Source organism: Schistocerca gregaria, chromosome 5 (genome assembly GCF_023897955.1).
Source record: "Schistocerca gregaria isolate iqSchGreg1 chromosome 5, iqSchGreg1.2, whole genome shotgun sequence".
In the NCBI taxonomy this organism is placed as follows: Eukaryota; Metazoa; Arthropoda; class Insecta; order Orthoptera; family Acrididae; genus Schistocerca; species Schistocerca gregaria.
In genome coordinates, this window is record NC_064924.1 from 97,366,020 (window position 1) to 97,387,243 (window position 21,224).

General features: G+C 37.0%; 1 protein-coding gene across 1 annotated transcript in view; it reads left to right on the forward strand.

The window, feature by feature from the left end:
* LOC126272285 (serine/threonine-protein kinase Nek7-like) overlaps nt 1-19,817 on the forward strand; it is a 65,519-nt gene extending 45,702 nt beyond the window's left edge. Inside the window, exons 5-6 of the mRNA XM_049975042.1 lie at nt 5,827-6,012; nt 18,587-19,817. Coding sequence (XP_049830999.1) covers nt 5,827-6,009 — 183 coding nt within the window. The 3' untranslated portion in view covers nt 6,010-6,012; nt 18,587-19,817. The remainder of the gene's footprint in view (nt 1-5,826; nt 6,013-18,586) is intronic.
* Nucleotides 19,818-21,224: the final 1,407 nt, after the last annotated feature.

Genomic DNA, 21,224 nt, shown 5'->3' on the forward strand with positions numbered 1-21,224 from the left:
GGCTTGCAGTCACTCATATTGAATTGGTGTAAAACTTACATGATACAGCCACTTTGACATAATGTAATTTTGTCAACAGATTGATTTAGTTAGACTCCCAGATAGTACCTTAATGGCACCAAGGTGCCTGACATTAAATCTCGCTTATAACTGATTCTTGATTTGTCCTGTCATTTCTGGTTCCACTAAAGCAATTATAATGTTATCTACATAAAAAAGTAGGAAGACTGGACATTTTACTACAGTGTCTACAAAGATGCATGGCTTTGAATCTGTAGGTTGCAGTCCAATTGATTTTAGGGTTGCATTCAACTTGGCATACCACTACCAACCAGTTTGGTGCTGTCCATAAATGGCTTTACACACTTTATCGCTAGATTTAAATGTTTGGGGCATCTCACTTGCCTTCTTGACTATATGATTGTCACTCTCCACATCTTTGATCTTTCATAAGAATTCAACAAGTAAGTACTGCTGTTCTGTGAATATGTGTGTGACAGTTTCATCAGTGAGAAATGAAATGGTGATATCCAGCTGTGAAACAAAAAGGTCAAATTTGACTAACAAAGCCATGGGTAGTCTCAACGATCCAAGTATTGCAGCTGTAGAGAATGTTTCCACAAAGTTAACTTCAGACTGCTGGTTGAATCGTCATTCTTTTTTCCTCGGCAAAGGTCCATCACTTGTGTATTTATTTCTCAAAGCAGCTCTACAGTCAGTTACCCTTTCATTTGTTGGCCTGTCTGCTATGCCCCAGTTTTTTTTTTTTTTTTACCAGTGACCTGATTTCATCATATGTAGTCTCAAACCACTCTTGATGATCTGAACCACACAACTAAGATTGATCGCTGTTGAATCTGAAATTAAATTAGCATCATTAATTGAAACATCTGATGAATCTATACCTGGCACAAACTTTTGGGGAGGTGTGGCACTTGAAAATTGTCTTGCCACATGGTAAGTCATTGTCCGTATTGAATTCTTGGTCTTTAGTGATTGGAAGTCCCTCATCTTCAATGATCTCATTGTCAGACAATGGCTCTGCTTCCGTGTTTGCATCACCATTGAAATCTCCTCGAGTGGAATTCATGATAATGCCTCCTCTTTCCTGATGATCTAGTCCATCTTCGCAGAAGTTCATACTAGTTCTATTGGGCTCAAAATTCCCATAATCCTGAAATGTGAATCCTATGATATCATGATACTCATTATCTCATGATACTCATAATCTTGACATGTGAATCCTGTGATCTCATGATACACACACGCAGTAGGCTTTCAGACAGTCAGAATAGCCTACAAAAATCCCTTCTTCTCCCTTACGATCAAACTTTCGTTTGTTTCATGATTTATGCAGGATGACAACCTTTTGACCAAATGTACAAGGTGAAACAGGACAAGTTTTCTCTTCAACCACTTCTCATATGGAGTTCCATCAGACAGTTCTTTAGTTAAGCAACAATTTCAGATGTAATTAGATGTCAATGGTTTCGGCGGAAAATGATGCTGCACACAATGAGCCATGTTGACCAGTGAACAGTTACATTGTGCAGTAACACCAGTCTGTTGCCATGTGTATGGAACTGTTAGAAGTTGCTGTATTCTTGTCATTCTGAAGATGGAGTCCATTCTTCTGTTGCAGTATGCTTTACCTTTTCTGACTGAAAGGATTTGGTTTTATGTCCAGTCTAATTGTCAGACAGGTTTTTGAATTCAGCAAATGTTGAAGAAAATAGCCTTGATGCCATTTGATGTGGTCATCCATAAAGATCACAAAAATTTTTGCGCCACCTTGAGATGTCTCTTTCATTGGCCCACAGACATCAGAGTGGATTAACTGTAGAGGTTAATGTGAGTTCCCTTCTCACTTAGTAAAGAGAGTGGATGTGTCTCTTTCTTTAAGACACATAGTTCATGCAGAGATATCAACATCACTGAATTGCAGATGTCACATTTTCTTTTTTGACCACTTTGGTGATATTTCACAAGTTCCAGAGGCCTAATTGAGTGTGCCAGATTTACATGCTACTTTTCGTACACTATGTGATCACCTGGCTGAAAATGACTTAAAAGTTCGGTAATGCTGTAATTCAGTATGGCATTGGCCCACCCTTAGCCTTTATGACAGCTTCTACTCTCTCAAACATACATTCAGTCAGGTGCTGGAAGGTTTCTTGGGGAATGGCAGCCCATTCTTCGTGGAGTGCTGCACTGAGGAGAGCTATCGATGTCAGTCAGTGAGGCCTGGCATGAAGTTGACGTTCCAAAACATCCCAAAGGTGTTCTATAGGATTCAGGTCAGGACTCTGGTCAGTCCAGTCAATTAGAGAGATATTATTGTCATGTAACCACTCTTCCAGAGGCCGTGCTTTATGAACAGATGTTTGATCGTGTTGAAAGATGCAATCACCATCCGCGAATTGATCTTCAACAATGGGAAGCAAGATGATGCTTAAAACATCAATGTAGGCCTGTGCTGTGATAGTATCATGCAAAACAACAAGGGGTGTAAGCTCCTCCATGAAAAACATGACCACACCTTAACACCACTGGCTCCGAATTTTACTGTTGGCACTACACAAACTGGCAGATGACGTTCACCGGGCGTTCACCATACCCACACCCTGCTGTCACATCACCACGTTGTGTGCCATGATTCATCACTCCACACAGTGTTTCTCCACTGTTCAGTCGTCCAATATTTACGCTCCTTACACCAAGCAAGGAATTGTTTGCCAATTACAGGCATGATGTGTGGCTTATGAGCAGCCGCTCATGAAATCCAAGTTTTCTCACTTCCCACTTAACTATCATAGTACTGGTGGTGGAACCTGATGCAGATTGGAATTGCTGTGATGGTCTGGATAGATGTTTGCCTATTACACATTGCGACTCTCTTCAACTGTTAGCAGCCTCTGTCAGTCAACAGATGAGTTCAGCCTGTACAGTTTTCACCCAATCACCTGACCATGTTCAAAGTCTGTGAGTTCCACAGAGCACCCCATTCTGCTCTCTCATGATGTCTAATGACTACTGAGGTCAGTATATGGGTTACCTGGCAGGAGGTGACAGCACAATGCACGAAATATGAAAAATGTGAGTTTTTGGGGGTGTACAGATACTTTTGATCATATAGTGTAACTTCTGGCTTGATAACGATTAATGCTTCTAGACCATTTACTTGTAAATAAGAGAGGTTAGCAAACCTGTTTGCAGTCATGTGGATTTTACCATTATTATCCTGTATAACTGCATGAGCTTCCTAAAATGTCACTGTATGATTGTTGTCCAAAACCTTTACCAATGAAATGAGATTGGTTCAGGCTGTAACCTATACTGTTACTTGTGTAGCACTGTTGTCCGAAATCACTAAATTATCTCACGTTTCTGTCATTTGTGAATGTTTTTCAATCATTGCACATATGTGATATGCGACCACTGCATATGCACCAAAGAATAGTCACAAAACTTCAGAGCAGGCTCATTCATAAAGAAACAGTAAGGAGATTGTTCAACATTGCTTGCAGCTTGCACAATTAGCTTCTTCTTGAAAACATACTCGTGCTTCTTACAAAAACTGCATTTTTATGCTTATTTTTCTCTTTTTTGGTTTTGTTCTGATTTTCATTCCACTTTGTCTCTGTCACTCGCAGTATGTTTTGGCTTGTTCATGAAATACTTACATGGTTTAACAAACATTGTGGCACTTGCAATTTCACTGTCTTTCTGAACGCTTGCATTTTTTCCCCCAAGATTTTTACCGTTACTACCTCTACAGCTGGTAGATTGTCACAGGATTTGATAGCACACCTAAAACTGTCATAGCTATCTGGAAGACTGTAGAGCAGTATTATTGACATCAGATCATCATATATGTCAATATCCATTGCTTGTAACTTATCCACAGCATCGAAGAATTCATTGTGTCACATTAGCAGTAGGTTGAAATTTGTGAAGCATGAGGTGTTTTAGCAGTACTGCTCTGTGAGCAGGTCTTTTGGATGTGTGGATTGACTAGAGTTTAAGCCATACATGATGTAGTGCAGTTCTGTACCTGCTTCAGCTTGCTGGGATTGATGATGGATAAATAAAGTCTGCTTTTGCTTTTCAACATGCCACTAGCCATGCTTTGTATGCAGCTTCTGCAGCAGCAAGCACTTCACATTCACCAGACACTGTGAGTTATGGTATGCCTCCAGATACATATTCCCAAATATTGTTTTCGATGAGTAGTGATTTGTCTTGTACTGTCCATGTTTCATAATTATTGCACAACAGCATTTCTAGTTGAACGAAATGTGCAGCAATCATTTGTGCCACATTCATTGTGTGAACAAACTTGTTAATTTCCACACTTTTAACTTACAAATTTCAGTTTTCTCTCGTGGAAAAACTTTATTTTTGCTGCTTGTGTAACCTGAGCCCATGACCTATTGGGACATGGTTTGGCAGTACACGTATGACACATAATTATCAAATAACTTTAGTCATGACTCATTGTATGGAGAATAACACAGGCCTACTAACAGTTAACTTAAAGAACACATGCTTAGTGACATCTACAGATACCAAAGATGTTAAATGATGGTAAAATCTATATCTTGGCACTAATTACATGCAAATTCAAGTGACTTAGACAGAACAAGAGGATATAAATATAAAATGTAATGGATAATAAATACAGGAAGTGGGGCCCTATATTCTTGGATAGGTACATTGCTAACAAATTAAATATATCTTCTACCTTCTGAGTTTCATCAATAAAAATCACTCTTTTTTCAAAACTAGTAGGGGATATCATGGCCACAATGTGAGGCCAAAACAGCACTTACATAGTAACCAGACAAACTTCATCCTTTAGCAGAATGGACTGCATTACTCATGTGTGAAAGTATCCAAAGCTCTATCTAAAGACATATAAAACATGCTCTTGAAATTCCAAACTATAAAACCAAATTGAAAGAATGCCCGTTGAAAAAATTATTTTACCCAATAAATGAATTTTTAGCATAAATGAGTGTGCATGTTTGTAGCTTTATCGTGCAATTTTGTGTATTATGATGCACCATTGGTTGATAGAAGTATTGTCATCAGTCTGCCATATCGTAGCAATTCTATTGCTATTGGAATCAACAGAACTCGTAATAAAATAAATAACAAGGTGTTCTGGTGTGCTTCATTTGGTAAAGCAATGCTTTAGAAAGGAGAGTAGTTCCTTGCTAGACAAAGTCAAGATTTGAGTTGTAACTTCTCATGTAGAGTTAACACAGTATGTGTTCTTAAAAGAAGGAAAAAATTTTATCTGTCATTATGATTTTAATTTCAGTTGTGAATAACATATTTGAATTAATTTTATAGTTTAATATGAGTGGGGAGAGAGATTTTAAGCAAAGTAATATTGATTAATCACCCTTTGGTCACTATTATCCAAATTTGTCAATTTTCCCTTTTTTTCATTATTTTCTTGTTCTTTTTTCTTAATTTTAACCGTCCACACTTTTTTTTTTATCCTGTGATCATAGATGACACAATCTTTCTTTTGAAAAAACTACCTCATCTGTTTTTTACATTCTTTGTAGTTTCTAAATCATGATATTGTCAGTATCTGCACATTTTCCATGGCCTAATGTTGCTCTTTGGAATTTGTTAAATATGGAACCGTACCATTTACAAAAAATGTTGAAATGCTTTTCAAAATAAATTGAAAATACTGATAAAGAATGTGGTGTGAATATTTGTGTAATTACAGACTATATCATAGTAAGATGTGCATTGTTTTATATGAATTGCCCATACACAGTGTGAGTTTTGGTGTTTCGTTATCAGCTGCGGGAACTTGTGGCTGTTTGTATCAGACCTGATCCTGATGAACGACCAGATATACAACACGTTAAAAATATAGCTGAACATATGCATTCTCAGCTGCAGGCAGCTGCAAGTGGATATTCACCAGACCAACAGAATTTAGCTTCCTGGCAATGTTCAAGACCTTCATCTTCTGACCAGTGACTGGTAAGGTACAAGCTGTGATTCATATTATTATTATTGTTGTTGTTAGCATTTCAGTACAGTGTACATCTTATGAACTACCTTAGACTTAAGGGGCAGGTTTTCATACTGCAAATAAACAAAAATTTCCACTCACTATGGGACTGTAAGGACTGCCCCTCTTCAGTTTCCTTCCTATTTACGGGATTTAAAGGTTGGCATCTGAACATCAATTTCCTAAAAGAGTATGACATAGCTCTCAGAAAATGAAAAAAGATGCTTTTGAAGAATATAATATTTCTGAGCACTGTTAAGTACAATACATTACCAGCTCATTAGAGTAACTGATTATCAAATTGAATATTAAATCATATATTAAAAACAAAGATTCCAAGACTTACCAAGCGGGAAAGCGCTGGTAGATAGGCACAATAAATAAAACGCACAAACACACACACAGAATTTCGAGCTTTCGCAACCGGCGGCTGCTTCGTCAGGAAAGAGGGAAGGAAAAGGAAAGATGAAAGGATGTGGGTTTTAAGGGAGAGGGTAAGGAGTCATTCCAATCCCGGGAGCGGAAAGACTTACCTTACCTTTGCCTTTAAATATGTCTGCTTGTGTCTGTGTATGTATGGATGGATGTGTGTGTGTGTGTGTGTGTGTGTGTGTGTGCACGCGCAAGTATATACCATCCTTTTTTCCTCATAAGGTAAGTCTTTCCGCTCCCGGAATTGGAATGACTCCTTACCCTCTCCCTTAAAACCCACATCCTTTCATCTTTCCTTTTCCTTCCCTCTTTCCTGACGAAACAGCCGCCGGTTGAGAAAGCTCGAAATTCTGTGTGTGTGTTTGTGCGTTTTATTTATTGTGCCTATCTACCGGCGCTTTCCTGCTTGGTAAGTCTTGGAATCTTTGTTTTTAATATATTTTTCCCATGTGGAAGTTTCTTTCTATTTTATTTACATCATCATGAATATTAAATTGTAATTTTAAATAAAGTAATTATTAATTAATGGTTCCATGAAAGTAAATTAAAATTTGATTCAGATAAGTGAAATGCCTTACTGTCAAGCAAAAAAGATTCTGTATATTAATAATACTGTTAAATATCTACAAGAAAAAAGGCCTTTATTTTCTGTTTCATGTTTCTCATTTTTGTACCAAAATTTAATTAATTCTGGAACACACACATTTATGAGTTGATCCGTACTTAAAATCAAAAGATCATATTTTATTTAAAAACATGATTCAGTAATAGTCAATTAATTAACATTATGACAAAAGAATCATACACAAGAACAGAGTCACCTCCATGTTATTGCCAGAGTCAGTTGAAGACACAGACATCTAATGCACCTTTACATGTCCAATCATGTCGCTGTCACTGGAGTCACCCTGAGAACATACAAATAACATCCACTTGCATATTTATCTGGATCTTCATTGTCATGAGAAACACCTGAATAATCAGGGCAAAACCCTCCCAACATATTTAAGATTTGTTCATTTCCTTCTGTTTTCTAAATAGGGTCATCTCTAAAAGTAGGAGAAACTTCAATACAAAAATATTAACTGCTTGAAAGCAAAAATAGACAAAGGTAATCAAGTTTGATACATTGACTACTGGTGTAAAACCTAACAATATGAAGTAGTTAAAATCTACATGAGAAGATGGCGTTATCTTAGGATTCACCCACAGTGGATTTCACGTGAAACATGAGTAAACCCGAGATCCATTCACAATGTGTTAACATTTCTATTTCTTAATAAATACAAAATTTAAATGAAATAAAGAGATGCTGCTAATAGCAAGATTCAAACATGTAATTTTACACTTACAAGACACTATGCATGCATTCAGTTATATCAATAGGTCGAAATATTTTTTGCTTAACAGCACTCATTTTCAAAGGTGATTTTTTTTTAATATATTGAGAATTGCAGTAGTAAAGATATAACTAACATACAAGTATTTATGAGTGATTTCTAGTGGCCAAACCTTTCATAGAACATGTTCAGAAAGGAGAAATTTCAGTCTCTGCTGCATTCGGTCAATGAAAGAGTTCATTGGCAACAAATGAAAATTTGTATTAAAGCTGGGATTTGAACCTGTGTCTTCTGCTCACTAGGCAGATGAATCAACTATCTACGCCATATTTGCAACAGTGCCCTAAGTCCATATTGCTATTTGCTGAACACTACCACAGTAGTCCACACAAGGTTGGATGAAAAGTGCTATGTACTGAATGATCACGTTAGCCTTTCCAGCACAAATGACATACTCAAGACATAATTGTGGCATTTTTTGTTCCTTATTTCACATTCTCATTGCAACTACTTCTCCCTTCATGTTACCAAAAGGTGGAAAATAGCTTGCACTGCAGTTATTCATCTCTCTGATTTTTCTTTGTGGCATTTGAGTCCTATTTTTCGATCACTGTGAAAGATTTACTTGCACAGTTTGCTTTTCTGATTTGAAACATAAGCTATTCGGAGTTCATGAAATTTCTTAGTGGATGTTCGTGATATGTTATGTTGTCTCTTCATTTATGTTGTTGTGTGTTAGAATTGATGCCAGTGAACACAGTCACAAGGAAAACTGTTTTAGGTATATAATATTAAAATGAATGTTATTTGCCCATAATGTTAATAGTATCTGGTGGTGATAAATAAGTGAATCGCATCAGGTGAATGAGCGTTTTAATTCGCAGTTCACTCGCGGCAGAAAAATGAAAATAGCTATGACAGCTACTGAAGGGAAGAGCAGCCCAAATAATGTATCCTGTTTTTTATTTGTGATGTTTGAGTCACAGTTGGTGCATCTGGATATTATTCGCAACTGTGCTTTAGACCAAAATGTAGTTACATAAATGCAAACACAACTCATTGGCCTTTACTAGGTATTTCTGTTCCCAATCAATGTAGTGGCAGCTGGTGCTGCTGTGTCTTTGAAGCATGAGCCTCCCAGAAACTCATTGGCTGAGCAAACATATTCTGACTGTTGCTGGTATAATAGAAAATTGGCAACATTGCAGAATGCTTTTAGCAACTATGTGACCATCAGTTTACTTGCTGGAGTAGATCAGAAATATCATAGTAAATTAAGTCAATATTTCTTGTCATTTAGATGAAATATTTTGAATGATACTAATTTAAGGGATGATACAGAGGTAGCAAATTTGTATTTTTGAGTTCAGAAAGCTTGTTCCAACAGAAACTGCAGATTCCTTCACCATATACATTGTGAATTCTATATCTTAGCCATCACTGTGACAAGGGAGTGATGTGTGTTACAGTTGTAGGCTAGCTTAGTAGTAAAGTGTTCTTCCTTCCAGGTGAAGACTGCATAAGTTTTTGGTTCTAATCTTGCTGGAGAGAAGAGTTTTACCTCTTCTGTCACTAAAAGGCAGATCAACAATCAGTAAAGAAGTCTTAAGATAACTTATTCCTGATAAGTTTTGTCCCTACCTCGATTTCTGTACCCTGTAGATCTAAAAGTGAAAAACATGCAGAATTACACACTTGCTAATGCCTGCTTTTTCTGCTCTGTCAAATGAATTGACTTAATGATGATTTGTTAACTGGATTTTGTTATCTGTCTACACCTATTGCTACATTTTCATACTTTCATGGTAGTCCCTCTTGTAACACTATTTCAATGCAACTGTGGACTGAATGTACACACTGACCATTTTGAAGGTGAAAATTAGGAAAAAGACTTTTTTTTAATGTTATTATGATAAGATATAACTGATTTGTATTAGTACAGTCCACACTAAATAACATGTTTTCATTTGTTTATGAACACAATAACCTACAATATTCAACCTACAGAGCTCTGCTACAGATGCTTTACGCACTGGTTCCACATCTGCCGGAGCAAACATGTATTGTAGGAATGTTTTTACTTATTTTATGCTTTTATGATGGCATATGTGTAAAAAGTATGTTTATTTATTTATTTTATTTTTTTGTCTGACATCAACTAATCTCTTCTGGGTAAGTCAGAGCCTTACTTGCTAGTGTTAGATATTATTGCCTGGTATTATTATCTACACAAATTTTTCCAAATTTACTCAAGAGAACAATATTACATATATGGACTACATATAAAAACAATTTGCTATTGCAATACACTGCATGCAGTACATACATATGTACTGAATTTTGAAACTCACCTATTGAATACACAAGGTTGTTTAGGAACCATAATTTTAATTTCTTTTTTAATTCTGTGGTGGACAATTTGGAGATATTCAGGTGGAAGCTGTTTGGTAGTTTTATGTCTGCATAGTGAGGGCCTTTCTCATCAAGTATGATTGTATGAGAGATATTGTGGCATCTCCCTCTACCTCTAGTGTCATGGTCATGTTTTTCTTTATTAAGTGTTTTGTTGCTGTTTACTGTCATAGTGAATATCTTAAGTACACACAGGTTATGGACAGGTAGTATTTTAAATTCTTGGTACAAATTTCTGCAGAATTCCCTGGCACATTTCTTCCAATAATTCTAAGTGCCTTCTTCTATAGGATAAGTAATTTTTTCATATTACCCTTACTGCTGGATCCCCATACTGCTATCCCATAGTGCAAAATAATTTGCCTCAGAGTGGTAATGTTACAAAAAGGTGTCAGTTTTCTTAGAGCAAATATGGTAATAGATAGCTTTCTGCAAATATCATTTACATGAACAGACCAATTTAAGTCGGCATCAAGCGCCAAGCCAAGAAACTAGGTGGAGTATTCTTTTTTTATGTATTTGTCACCCATTAAAAATTGGGTTTCATGAGTTTTTTGCCTCCAGGACCAACTTCAATATGTTGTTGTTGTGGTCTTCAGCCCTGAGACTGGTTTGATGCAGCTCTCCATGCCACCCTATCCTGTGCAAGCTTCTTCATCTCCCAGTACTCACTGCAACCTACATCCTTCTGAATCTGCTTAGTGTATTCATCTCTAGGACTCCCTTTGCGATTTTTACCCTCCACGCTGCCCTCCAATGCTAAATTTGTGATCCCTTGATGCCTCAGAACATTTCCTACTAATCGGTCCCTTCTTTTTGTCAAGTTTTGCCACAAACTCCTCTTCTCCCCAATTCTATTCAATACTTCATCATTAGTTATGTGATCTACCCATCTAATCTTCAGCATTCTTCTGTAGCACCACATTTCGAAAGCTTCTATTCTCTTCTTGTCCAAACTATTTATTGTCCATGTTTCACTTTCATACATGGCTACACTCCGTACAAATACTTTCAGAAACTACTTCCTGGCACTTAGATCTATAGTCGATGTTAACGAATTCCTCTTCTTCGGAAACACTTTCCTTGCCATTGCCATTCTACATTTTATATCTTCGTTACTTCGACCATCATCCGCTATTTTGCTCCCCAAATAGCAAAACTCCTTTACTACTTTAAATGTTTCATTTCCTAATGTAATTCCCTCAGCATCACTCGACTTAATTCGACTACATTTCATTATCCTCGTTTTGCTTTTGTTGATGTTCATCTTAAATCCTCCTTTCAAGACACTGTCCATTCCGTTCAACTGCTCTTACAAGTCCTTTGCCGTCTCTGAGGTTCGCCGATGACATTGTAATTCTGTCAAAGTTTATTTCTTCTCCATGGATTTTAATACCTACTCCAAATGTTTCTTTTGTTTCCTTTACTGCTTGCTCAAGATACAAATTGAATAACACCAGGGAGCGGCTACAACCCTGTCTCACTCCCTTCCCAACCACTGCTTCCCTTTCATGCCTCTCACTCTTATAACTGCCATCTGGTTTCTGTACAAATTGTAAATAGCCTTTCACTCCCTGTATTTTACCCCTGCCACCTTTAGAATTTGAAAGAGAGTATTCCAGTCAACATTGTCAAAAGCTTTCTCAAAGTCTACAAATTCTACAAATGTAGGTTTGCCTTTCCTTAATCTTCCTTCTGAGATAAGTCGTAAGGTCAGTATTGCCTCACGTGTTCCAATATTTCTACAGAATCCAAACTGATCTTCCCCGAGGTCGGCTTCTACCAGTTTTTCCATTCGTCTGTAAAGAATTCGTGTTAGTATTTTGCAGCCGTGACTTATTAAACTGATAGTTCGGTAATTTTCACATCTGTCACCACCTGCTTTCTTTGGGATTGGAATTATTATATTCTTCTTGAAGTCTGAGGGTATTTCACCTGTATCATACATCTTGCTCACCAGATGGTAGAGTTTCATCAGGACTGGCTCTCCCAAGGCCGTCAGTAGTTCTAATGGAATGTTGTCTACTCCTGGGGCCTTGTTTCGACTCAGGTCTTTCGGTGCTGTGTCAAACTCTTCACTCAGTACCGTATCTCCCACTTCATCTTCCATAATATTGTCCTCAAGTACATCGCCCTTTCATATACTCCTTTCATATACTCCTTTCACCTCTCTGCTTTCCCTTCTTTGCTTAGAACTGGGTTTCCATCTGAGCTCTTGATGTTCATACAAGTGGTTCTCTTTTCTCCAAAGGTCTCTTTTCTCCAAAGGTCTCTTTAATTTTCCTGTAGGCAGTATCTATCTTACCCCTAGTGAGATAAGCCTCTACATACTTAAATTTGTCCTCTAGCCATCCCTGCTTAGCCATTTTGCACTTCCTATCGATCTCATTTTTGAGACCTTTGTATTCCTTTTTGCCAGCTTCATTTACTTCATTTTTATATTTTCTCCTTTCAACAATTAAATTCAGTATTTCTTCTGCTACCCAAGGATTTCTACTAGTCCTCGTCTTTTTACCTACTTGATCCTCTGCTGCCTTCACTACTTCATCCCTCAGAGCTACCCATTCTTCTTCTACTGTACTTCTTTCCCCCATTTCTGCCAATTGTTTCCTTATGCTCTCCCTGAAACTATGTGCAACCTCTGGTTCTTTCAGTTTATCCAGGTAACACTCCTTAAATTCCCATCTTCTAGCAGTTTCTTCAGTTTTAATCTACAGATCATAACCAATAGATTGTGGTCAGAGACCACATCTGCCCCTGGAAATGTCTTACAATTTAAAACCTGGTTCCCGAATCTCTGTCTTACCATCATATAATCTATCTGATACCTTCTAGTATCTCCGGGATTCTTCAATGTATACAATCTTCTTTCATGATTCTTGAACCAAGTGTTAGCTATGATTATGTTATGCTCTGTGCAAAACTCTACCAGGGGGCTTCCTCTTTCATTTCTTAGCCCCAATCCATATTCACCTAATATGTTTCCTTCTCTCCCTTTTCCTATTATGGAATTCCAGTCACCCATGACTATTAAATTTTCATCTCCCTTCACTACCTGAATAATTTCTTTTATCTCATCATACATTTCTTCAATTTCTTCATCATCTGCAGAGCTAGTTGGCATGTAAACTTGTACTACTGTAGTAGGCGTGGGCTTCGTATCTATCTTGGCCACATTAATGCGTTCACTATGCTGTTTGTAGTAGCTTACCCACACTCCTATTTTTTTTATTCATTATTAAACCTACTCCTGCATTACCCCTATTTGATTTTGTATTTATGTCCCTGTATTCACCTGACCAAAAGTCTTGTTCCTCCTGCCACCGAACTTCACTAATCCCCACTATATCTAATCTTAACCTATCCACTTCCCTTTTTAAATTTTCTAACCTACCTGCCCGATTAAGGGATCTGACATTCCACGCTCCCATCCGTAGAATACCAGTTTTCTTTCTCCTGATAACGACGTCCTCCTGAAGAGTCCCCCCCTGGAGATCTGAATGGGGGACTATTTTACCTCCAGAATATTTTACCCAAGAGGACACCATCATCATTCAACCATACAGTAAAGCTGTATGCCCTCGGGAAAAATTACAGCTGTAATTTCCCCTTGCTTTCAGCAGTTCGCAGTACCAGAACGGCAAGGCCGTTTTGGTTAGTGTTACAAGGCCAGATCAGTCAATCATCCAGACTGTTGCCTCTGCAACTACTGAAAAGGCTGCTGCCCCTCTTCAGAAACCACACATTTGTCTGTCCTCTCAACAGATACCCCTCCATTGTGGTTGCACCTATGGTATGGCTATCTGTATTGTTGAGGCACACAAGCCTCCCCACTGACAACAAGGTCCATGGTTCATGGGGGGGGGGGGGGGGAGTATTTAATTTTTGTTTTCATTAAAATACTGCAGAATTATGCCTGCTACAACATTGTGTTCCACTTCAAGCTGCAAATAGCTAGGACTATGGCATATTAATGTGGTATGACCTGCATAGAAAACAGCTGTAGCCTGGTTTGTTATAGACTGAATATCATAAACTTAAATAATTAAAAGAAGTGGTCCTAATATTGACCCCTGTGGAGTACCAAAATTAATGTCAGTGGTGTTTGATTTGTATGCTCCGCTCTCTAGTGCTAATAGAAACAAACTGCTTCCTATTTATCAAATAGAAGTTAATCAGATTATGGGCTGTGCCTCTAATGCCATAGTTCCACAGTTTGTTCAACAATATGGTCATATCAACACAGTCAAATGCTTATTGTAAGTGTAGATAGATGCCACATGTATGTTCTATATTTTCTATTGCTTGATTGATGTCTTCTATTAAGTTGGATGCTACTGTAATGCTGCGTTCACACTGCCGGCCGTGCTGAACCGAGCCTGGCCGGGCCGCCACCCACTTTGATATCAGACACATTGTTTTGAATTGCGGTGTTCACACTGGCGGCCGGCCCGCGCCGACACGGCGTGAGCCTCCCGGAGCCGAGATGGCGACATCCCGAGTGTTTAATATTGCCGGCGCGAGCCGACCGCAGGGGCGAGAGCGGGTGTGGAGCAGCACTACAGCTTCTGCAGTACACGCATCACACGTCTCCCTTCTGCTTTCGTCACAACTGTGACTGCACACGTCTTTTATTTTAAGATGTTACCTCACATTTCACAATCAGTGAGGAAAAATTACGTATATTATAATGATACATGAGAAATTACTTTTATTTAATCTACCGTATTTACGCGCATTTACAACCATAGCTTTCCAGCGATCGCGGCACTGCCGCCACTGAATAGTTCATATTTACCTGGAGACAGATATGAGTGTCACTGAGGGACGGAAATGTGTCCCTAGCAGATGACAATGAATTGTAAAGTCATGCTGTGGCAGTTCCTTATCAGTGGAAATAGAACCACTGAGTCAAAGGGCATTATCTCAAAACCCTTCGCCTATCAATTTACCTTACAAGGTAATGAAAAGAATTCTTTGAGGTCATCAGTGGCTCCACATGATGAACCATCACCACTGCCAAGCGCTGCATCATAAAGAAAAAAGTTGGAAAATTCTGAAGGAGTATTTCTGCGATTCTTCGTTGAACGCACAGCAAGACATTACCCAAAATGACGAAGCTAATTATGTCCTAATGATTCTCAGGAGTCCCATAAACTCTCTTCCCCTCAGAGGTGAGCGTTTGTGAAGTTTAAAATACAAAAGCATGACTCCAATTAATTGGAGGTAGTGAATGCTGCACAAAGTTCTACTGCAAACTAAAAAGTGTGTACTGACGAATCTTACCTTATCGTTATACACAATTTTTCTTCTGCTGTTATACTTCTGTGAAAATTTGTGTTCTGTTTCGAAATTTTGTCTTGAATGTTCTGCAGCACATACTGAAATGTATTATGATTCATTCTGTAACATGAATAAAATTTTTCAGGATAGTTTTTAAGTTCTTCATGTAAAAAAAAAAAACATCTCTTCTAAATGTCTGTCGCTATTTATGAGAGCAATCCATAATCTCCTACTTCTTCTGTACTTCAAAACTCGACGAGTTACTGAAGAGTCAAAACAATACCAATAAAATAGTGAAGACATTGTTCTACACGACAGCACAGACTAGCTAAAGGTGAGCAACTGTTGACTGCAGCTGCGTTTTCTACTGACTTGCTTGTCAGCTGTCGAAGGGTGGGGATTTTTTTAAATTTATTTAGTTGGCCTCCGGCAGCTAACAGCCATTTAGCCAAAGAGTGGGGATTACCTTGACAGTGCAGCGCAGCCCGCCAATGAAGAAAAAAGGACAATGAACAACAATGAAACGTACGTCTCTGTCCATCTACATTAGTTTCATTAACTCTCCATTATTTTTTCTGTCAAAGTAGACAACGAGACCACAGAATTGCGCTTCAGTTTCTGCAGTAAAAGTATCACAAATCTCCAGTTTGTTTTTGTGATTAGTTTTACACTACTGATCACTAGTAATTAGTTTTTTTTTTTCTGTCCTGCATTATATGACTACACTAAACCAAGCCGTAACCACGCGAACTCCGTGGCTTGCGGACGCGGCACTGACGCCACTGAATAGCTTGCATTACTTGTCAGAGACAGATATCAGTGTCATTATCATTTCAAAAACTTTTTGGTACTTTTAGCTACATTTCATTCGCAACAATGTATGGTCTAAAACGGATCCAACAGTAAGCTACCCGCTACATAACTTTTTCACTACAAGATTTGTAAATCAAGTGCACAACATTGACAAATAGCATCATTTCACAATGACTGTTAAGAAATATGGAAAGATAAATGATTTAATACGAAGCTGAGATGTTACACTACCACGTGCACAAAAATCAGATTTTTTAGTCACAAACTTTCTTCAAAATCTGTTGGGAAGCGTTACGAAACTAAGAAATCACGCGAAACGAAAAGTAGACTTTTTCTTTTTTCACGACATAAGTAACGCTTTTAAGGAGAAAATAAGTTCATAAAATGATGTGGTGAAGTCTTATATACCGCTAAGAATTTTTAAAACATGAAAATCGGAGAAGTGGATTTTCCCCCATTTCGCCGTCCCGGCTCGGTGCGGCGCGCAATGTGAATGCACTACACTTCGGCCTGAGCTGGCTAGGCACGAGCCGACCCAGTATGCGTGATCCCAGCCCGGCCCGGCCGGCAGTGTGAACGCAGCCTAAAGGTTGATGACTCATTGACAAACCCATACTGCCCCTTAGAAATCACTTTTGTGCTTACCAGGAAGTTCCAGATTCTTATGTGTATTGCTTTCTCAAAGATTTGGGATGTTACTGGAAGAACAGATATGAGTTGAAAGTTTTCTTGTTTCCTTTTTTAAAAATAGGCAGAACTCAAGCAATTATCAACTTGCCTGGAAACAGACCATCTTCTGTACCAAAGTTGATAATTGCTGATTAAATGATGCAGTTTTATGAATACATTTCTTCAGTGTCCAGACTAAGACCATTGTACTGTATACTGCTGCATGAGAATTCATCAAGCTACTCACTATTTTAATTGTTTCTTCTTCACTTGTTGGTGTCAAAACTATACTTTACGACACTGGTGTTCCTCTGAATTTGCATTTGCGATTTTTTAAGCTGATTGTTTATACTGGAACCAACACAGGTAAAACAATTGTCAAATATAACTGATACCTTATTGTGATCAGTTCCTATTTTTACCATTCATCCAGGAAGTGATTTTCAGTTGTATGTTTCCTAGATTTACCTATTTCTCTATTTACTAGTGACCATGATGTTTTGGAAATATTGTTTGAGTTTTGAATGCCACTTTCAAAATGTTTGTTTTACAGGATTTAGAGGACTATGTAGTATTTCTGATACATTTTGAGTTGTTATTTTTATTTTGTGTTGCTCAAGTCATTTAATGTAGCATACTTCTACCATCTTAGTTTTTCTCTAGCCTCAGCGACTGAAGTTGATATCCAGTTTTGGGTTACAGCATGTGACTGAGTTCTCTTTTTTATTAATGCGCATGCCTGATTGAGAATGTGATATTGAGTTTGCATGATTTATGTTACGAAACTCGCATTGAATTTTTGCAAATATGAACTTCTAGTGCAACGCCACCAATGACCAGTTAGTAGCATTGGCATAATAAACAGTTGCTGTTTTTTCATTTGCTTAATGGTATTATCACCCCCTGTGTCCAATTAGACATTCATCTACTGGTGCTTAATGCCAGTTTCACTATTAACAACAGTCTATAATAGATTAACATTTTTGAGTTTCAACAGAAATATGAGATATCATATCTTCCTGATTGTTTAAGAGTTAATCATTGCACCAAATGTGGATACACCTATAATGGTGCAAAACCTGTATTGTTTCCAATAAAGGACTAAAAAACAGCAGAAGGGGCTTGAAGAGTCATCATTCACTGTGAATTCCATCAATTCGTAAAACCTTTCTTAATAAAAAATAGTTAGTTTTTAAATGTTAACAGCAAGTAAACATATGTAAGAAATTAATCAGCACTAATATAGACCCCCTCCCCCCCCTCCATTATCAGAACAGTCTGACAAAGCTCAGATAGTTTTTGACTTCACACCTGTAGACAATGTGTTATTTGTGCTTCATGCTGCTGTATGAGAGTCAGCAAAGCTATGCAGTTTGGCGTAATGATAAGACAAGGAATCTAATCAATTCTGTCACTGACTGTACCTGCAGGTCATTTTACTTAGATAACTGTGAAAGACACACTTAGCACATAAATGTGAACATCAAATTTAATCTCTGGTAAAAATTTAGAAACTACTAGTACTTAATTTGTAATGTCATGTGTTTACATTTAGTGATTATTTCTTCATTTTAAAAATTTCACTTGCTTTCAGGTACTGAGAAACAAGAGATGTACTTGGTTTTCCAGTATTCTTCCCGTACCAAAGAATAGAGGAACATTTAAATGTGGAGCTGTTTTAATTATTATTGTTTTACAAATTAAAAAAACTGTCACAATGTATTCTTTTAAGATAACTAGATTCTCATTTATTATTGACTGAAGTTTGAAAGTTTCGTACTGCAGTGAAGAGTCAAATTTTAAAAAACTGGATTAGTATTCTCATCAGAATACCATATGAAAGATAGTGGACTGTGTATGCAATTTTAACCCGATCTCTCTACTTTGTAGAAAATTTTAAGAGTAATATTCTGTGTTTTGTACTTTTTGCATACCATTAATTCTTTCTGTTAAATATGTCATGCAAGATGTGACACAATTCTGTGATTGTTTAATTCAGTTTTATACAGGACATTTAATGTCAGCAAAACTATTTTTAAGAATGCAATTTTAATTATTATTGGAATAATGTGTGATAAAATATCATGAAAATTTTGTGATGCAGTATCTTGATGGAATTTGCATGTTATATCATGAGTTATGGAATTGTAATATTCTTTTAAAAGTATTTTAACATTAAATGGAAACTCTTATAACTTGTTCACAAACTTACCCTTTTGTATGTCACGAACTGGAAAAATAAATATCACAATTAGTTCCTAGACAATTAAATTTGACTACTATTGATGTTTCCTTAAGTGAACTGGCATTTCTGCTCATTAATTTGCATAATACTCTTAATTTTTGTGTCAGTGAGATTGCACATAGTATGTTCCTAATGAAAAAGCTGACTAAGCAAAATGTCCTCTGAAATAATGATTTTTGTGAACTGTGAAAATTCTTAACAATTAACAACAATAACAGAAAAAGAGCTTATAGCATTAATAACAGTAACTATTATTTTTAAATTTATCGTACTGATAAATGGAACTCATGAAATATAATATTCTGGTGTGTTCACAGTTCTCCATACTCCATTCTTATACCATTGATCTGAAGTTGATTGTAGAATAAGGCATCTAAACTTTCCTCATGACAACACTACATTATTACATGTATTTACTGATGATGTACATTGACAAATACATCATGTGACAAGATAAAACAATGTAAATTTATTGAACAATGCAGTTATTGTATTACAAAATTACTTAATGCTTTTCACAGAATAACAACTATTGTTCATCCAAAACATAACATACATAAAAAAAAATTTTTAAATGAAGTAACGTCACTGCTCTCTTATTTCACTGTAAAACCTAACTATCTTCTCAACTTAAAGTTAACTCTATCAAAAAATCTATTGATCTCATCGGATCACTGGAATTAAATTATTTGTAATCAGCTGTAATGTAAAGTGGTAATATGAAATGGATATGCCATGAATATGATAAGTGAGTTGCGGTGGCAATCATTAAAACAAAGGCATTTTCCATTGTGACAAGAGCTTTTCATGAAATTTCCCCTCTGAATGCTAAAATATTTTATTGCAACCATCGTACATACAGAGGGAGATGTTTAAGTGTTCGTTATTTTTCCCATCTGGTGTTTGAGGGTGGAACAATAGAGAAATAGGCTGAAAGCAGTTTGAAGAACCCTGTGTTAGGCACTTAAGTGTGAATTGCAGAGTAGTCATTTAGATGTAGATGCATTACATCATTAGAAAATTACTCTGATACTGACAAGTGCAGAATAAATATTAGCTGACGGGTTGTTACTCAGTTGTAATTATGAATGTACCTACATAAAAATCATCTACTTGAGCTCTCATGTGTTCAAGTTGAGGCAGTATGTTGTCTATGCCTGTGATAGAAAGTGGTAGACTTAAAATGGGCTATGTGTGTGGATGGAACAGTCAAGATGTTGGAGATGTTTCAATTAAACATGGTGATTATAGAATATGATATGTAAACTTTCTTCATGTCAACACTAAATTATTACATGTATTTATTGATGATGCCATTGAAAAGTACATCATGTGACAAGATAAAACAATGTAAATTTATTGAAGACTGCAGTTATTATATTGAAAATCAGTTTGTCAAAATCAGTTGTATTAAAATACAATTAATAAAACTGTGAATACAGTTTTACTAGTGCTGCCAGGAGCAGAGAAAATTGGCATTAGTCAAAAGATATTCATTTATCTCTGGATGTTGTCAATGTGAAGCTGCCCCTAGAGGCAAAGTATTGCTGCGCACATTGTTCAGTATAATGGTGCGAGGACTGCAGCAAGCAACAGCTGATGCTGCCTGCACCTCGTCACCCGTCTCGCCATGGCAGTCATAATGCAAGGTCAAGACACACTTGAAGTTTCTGAGAACTACTGCACGAATCATCAACTTATCATGGACAAACAGTACAGCACCTATGGAAAATCTTCAATAGATATACTCTTCAATCCATTGGTTCATAGTGAGGAGATCCTCAAGGATGTACAAGATGTCAAAAATGACATATTTACTGAAGTAGAAAGACTCTTGTTTGCTCTAATATGCCACCCTTAAATGTGTGAGAGGAGGGAAGCATTTTAATTACCACTGACACTGCATGAGAAATAATATATAGTTTCTCTAGTTCAGTCTGTAATTGGATAATGGTAATAGTGAATTGTCAATCATAGCAACAGAACA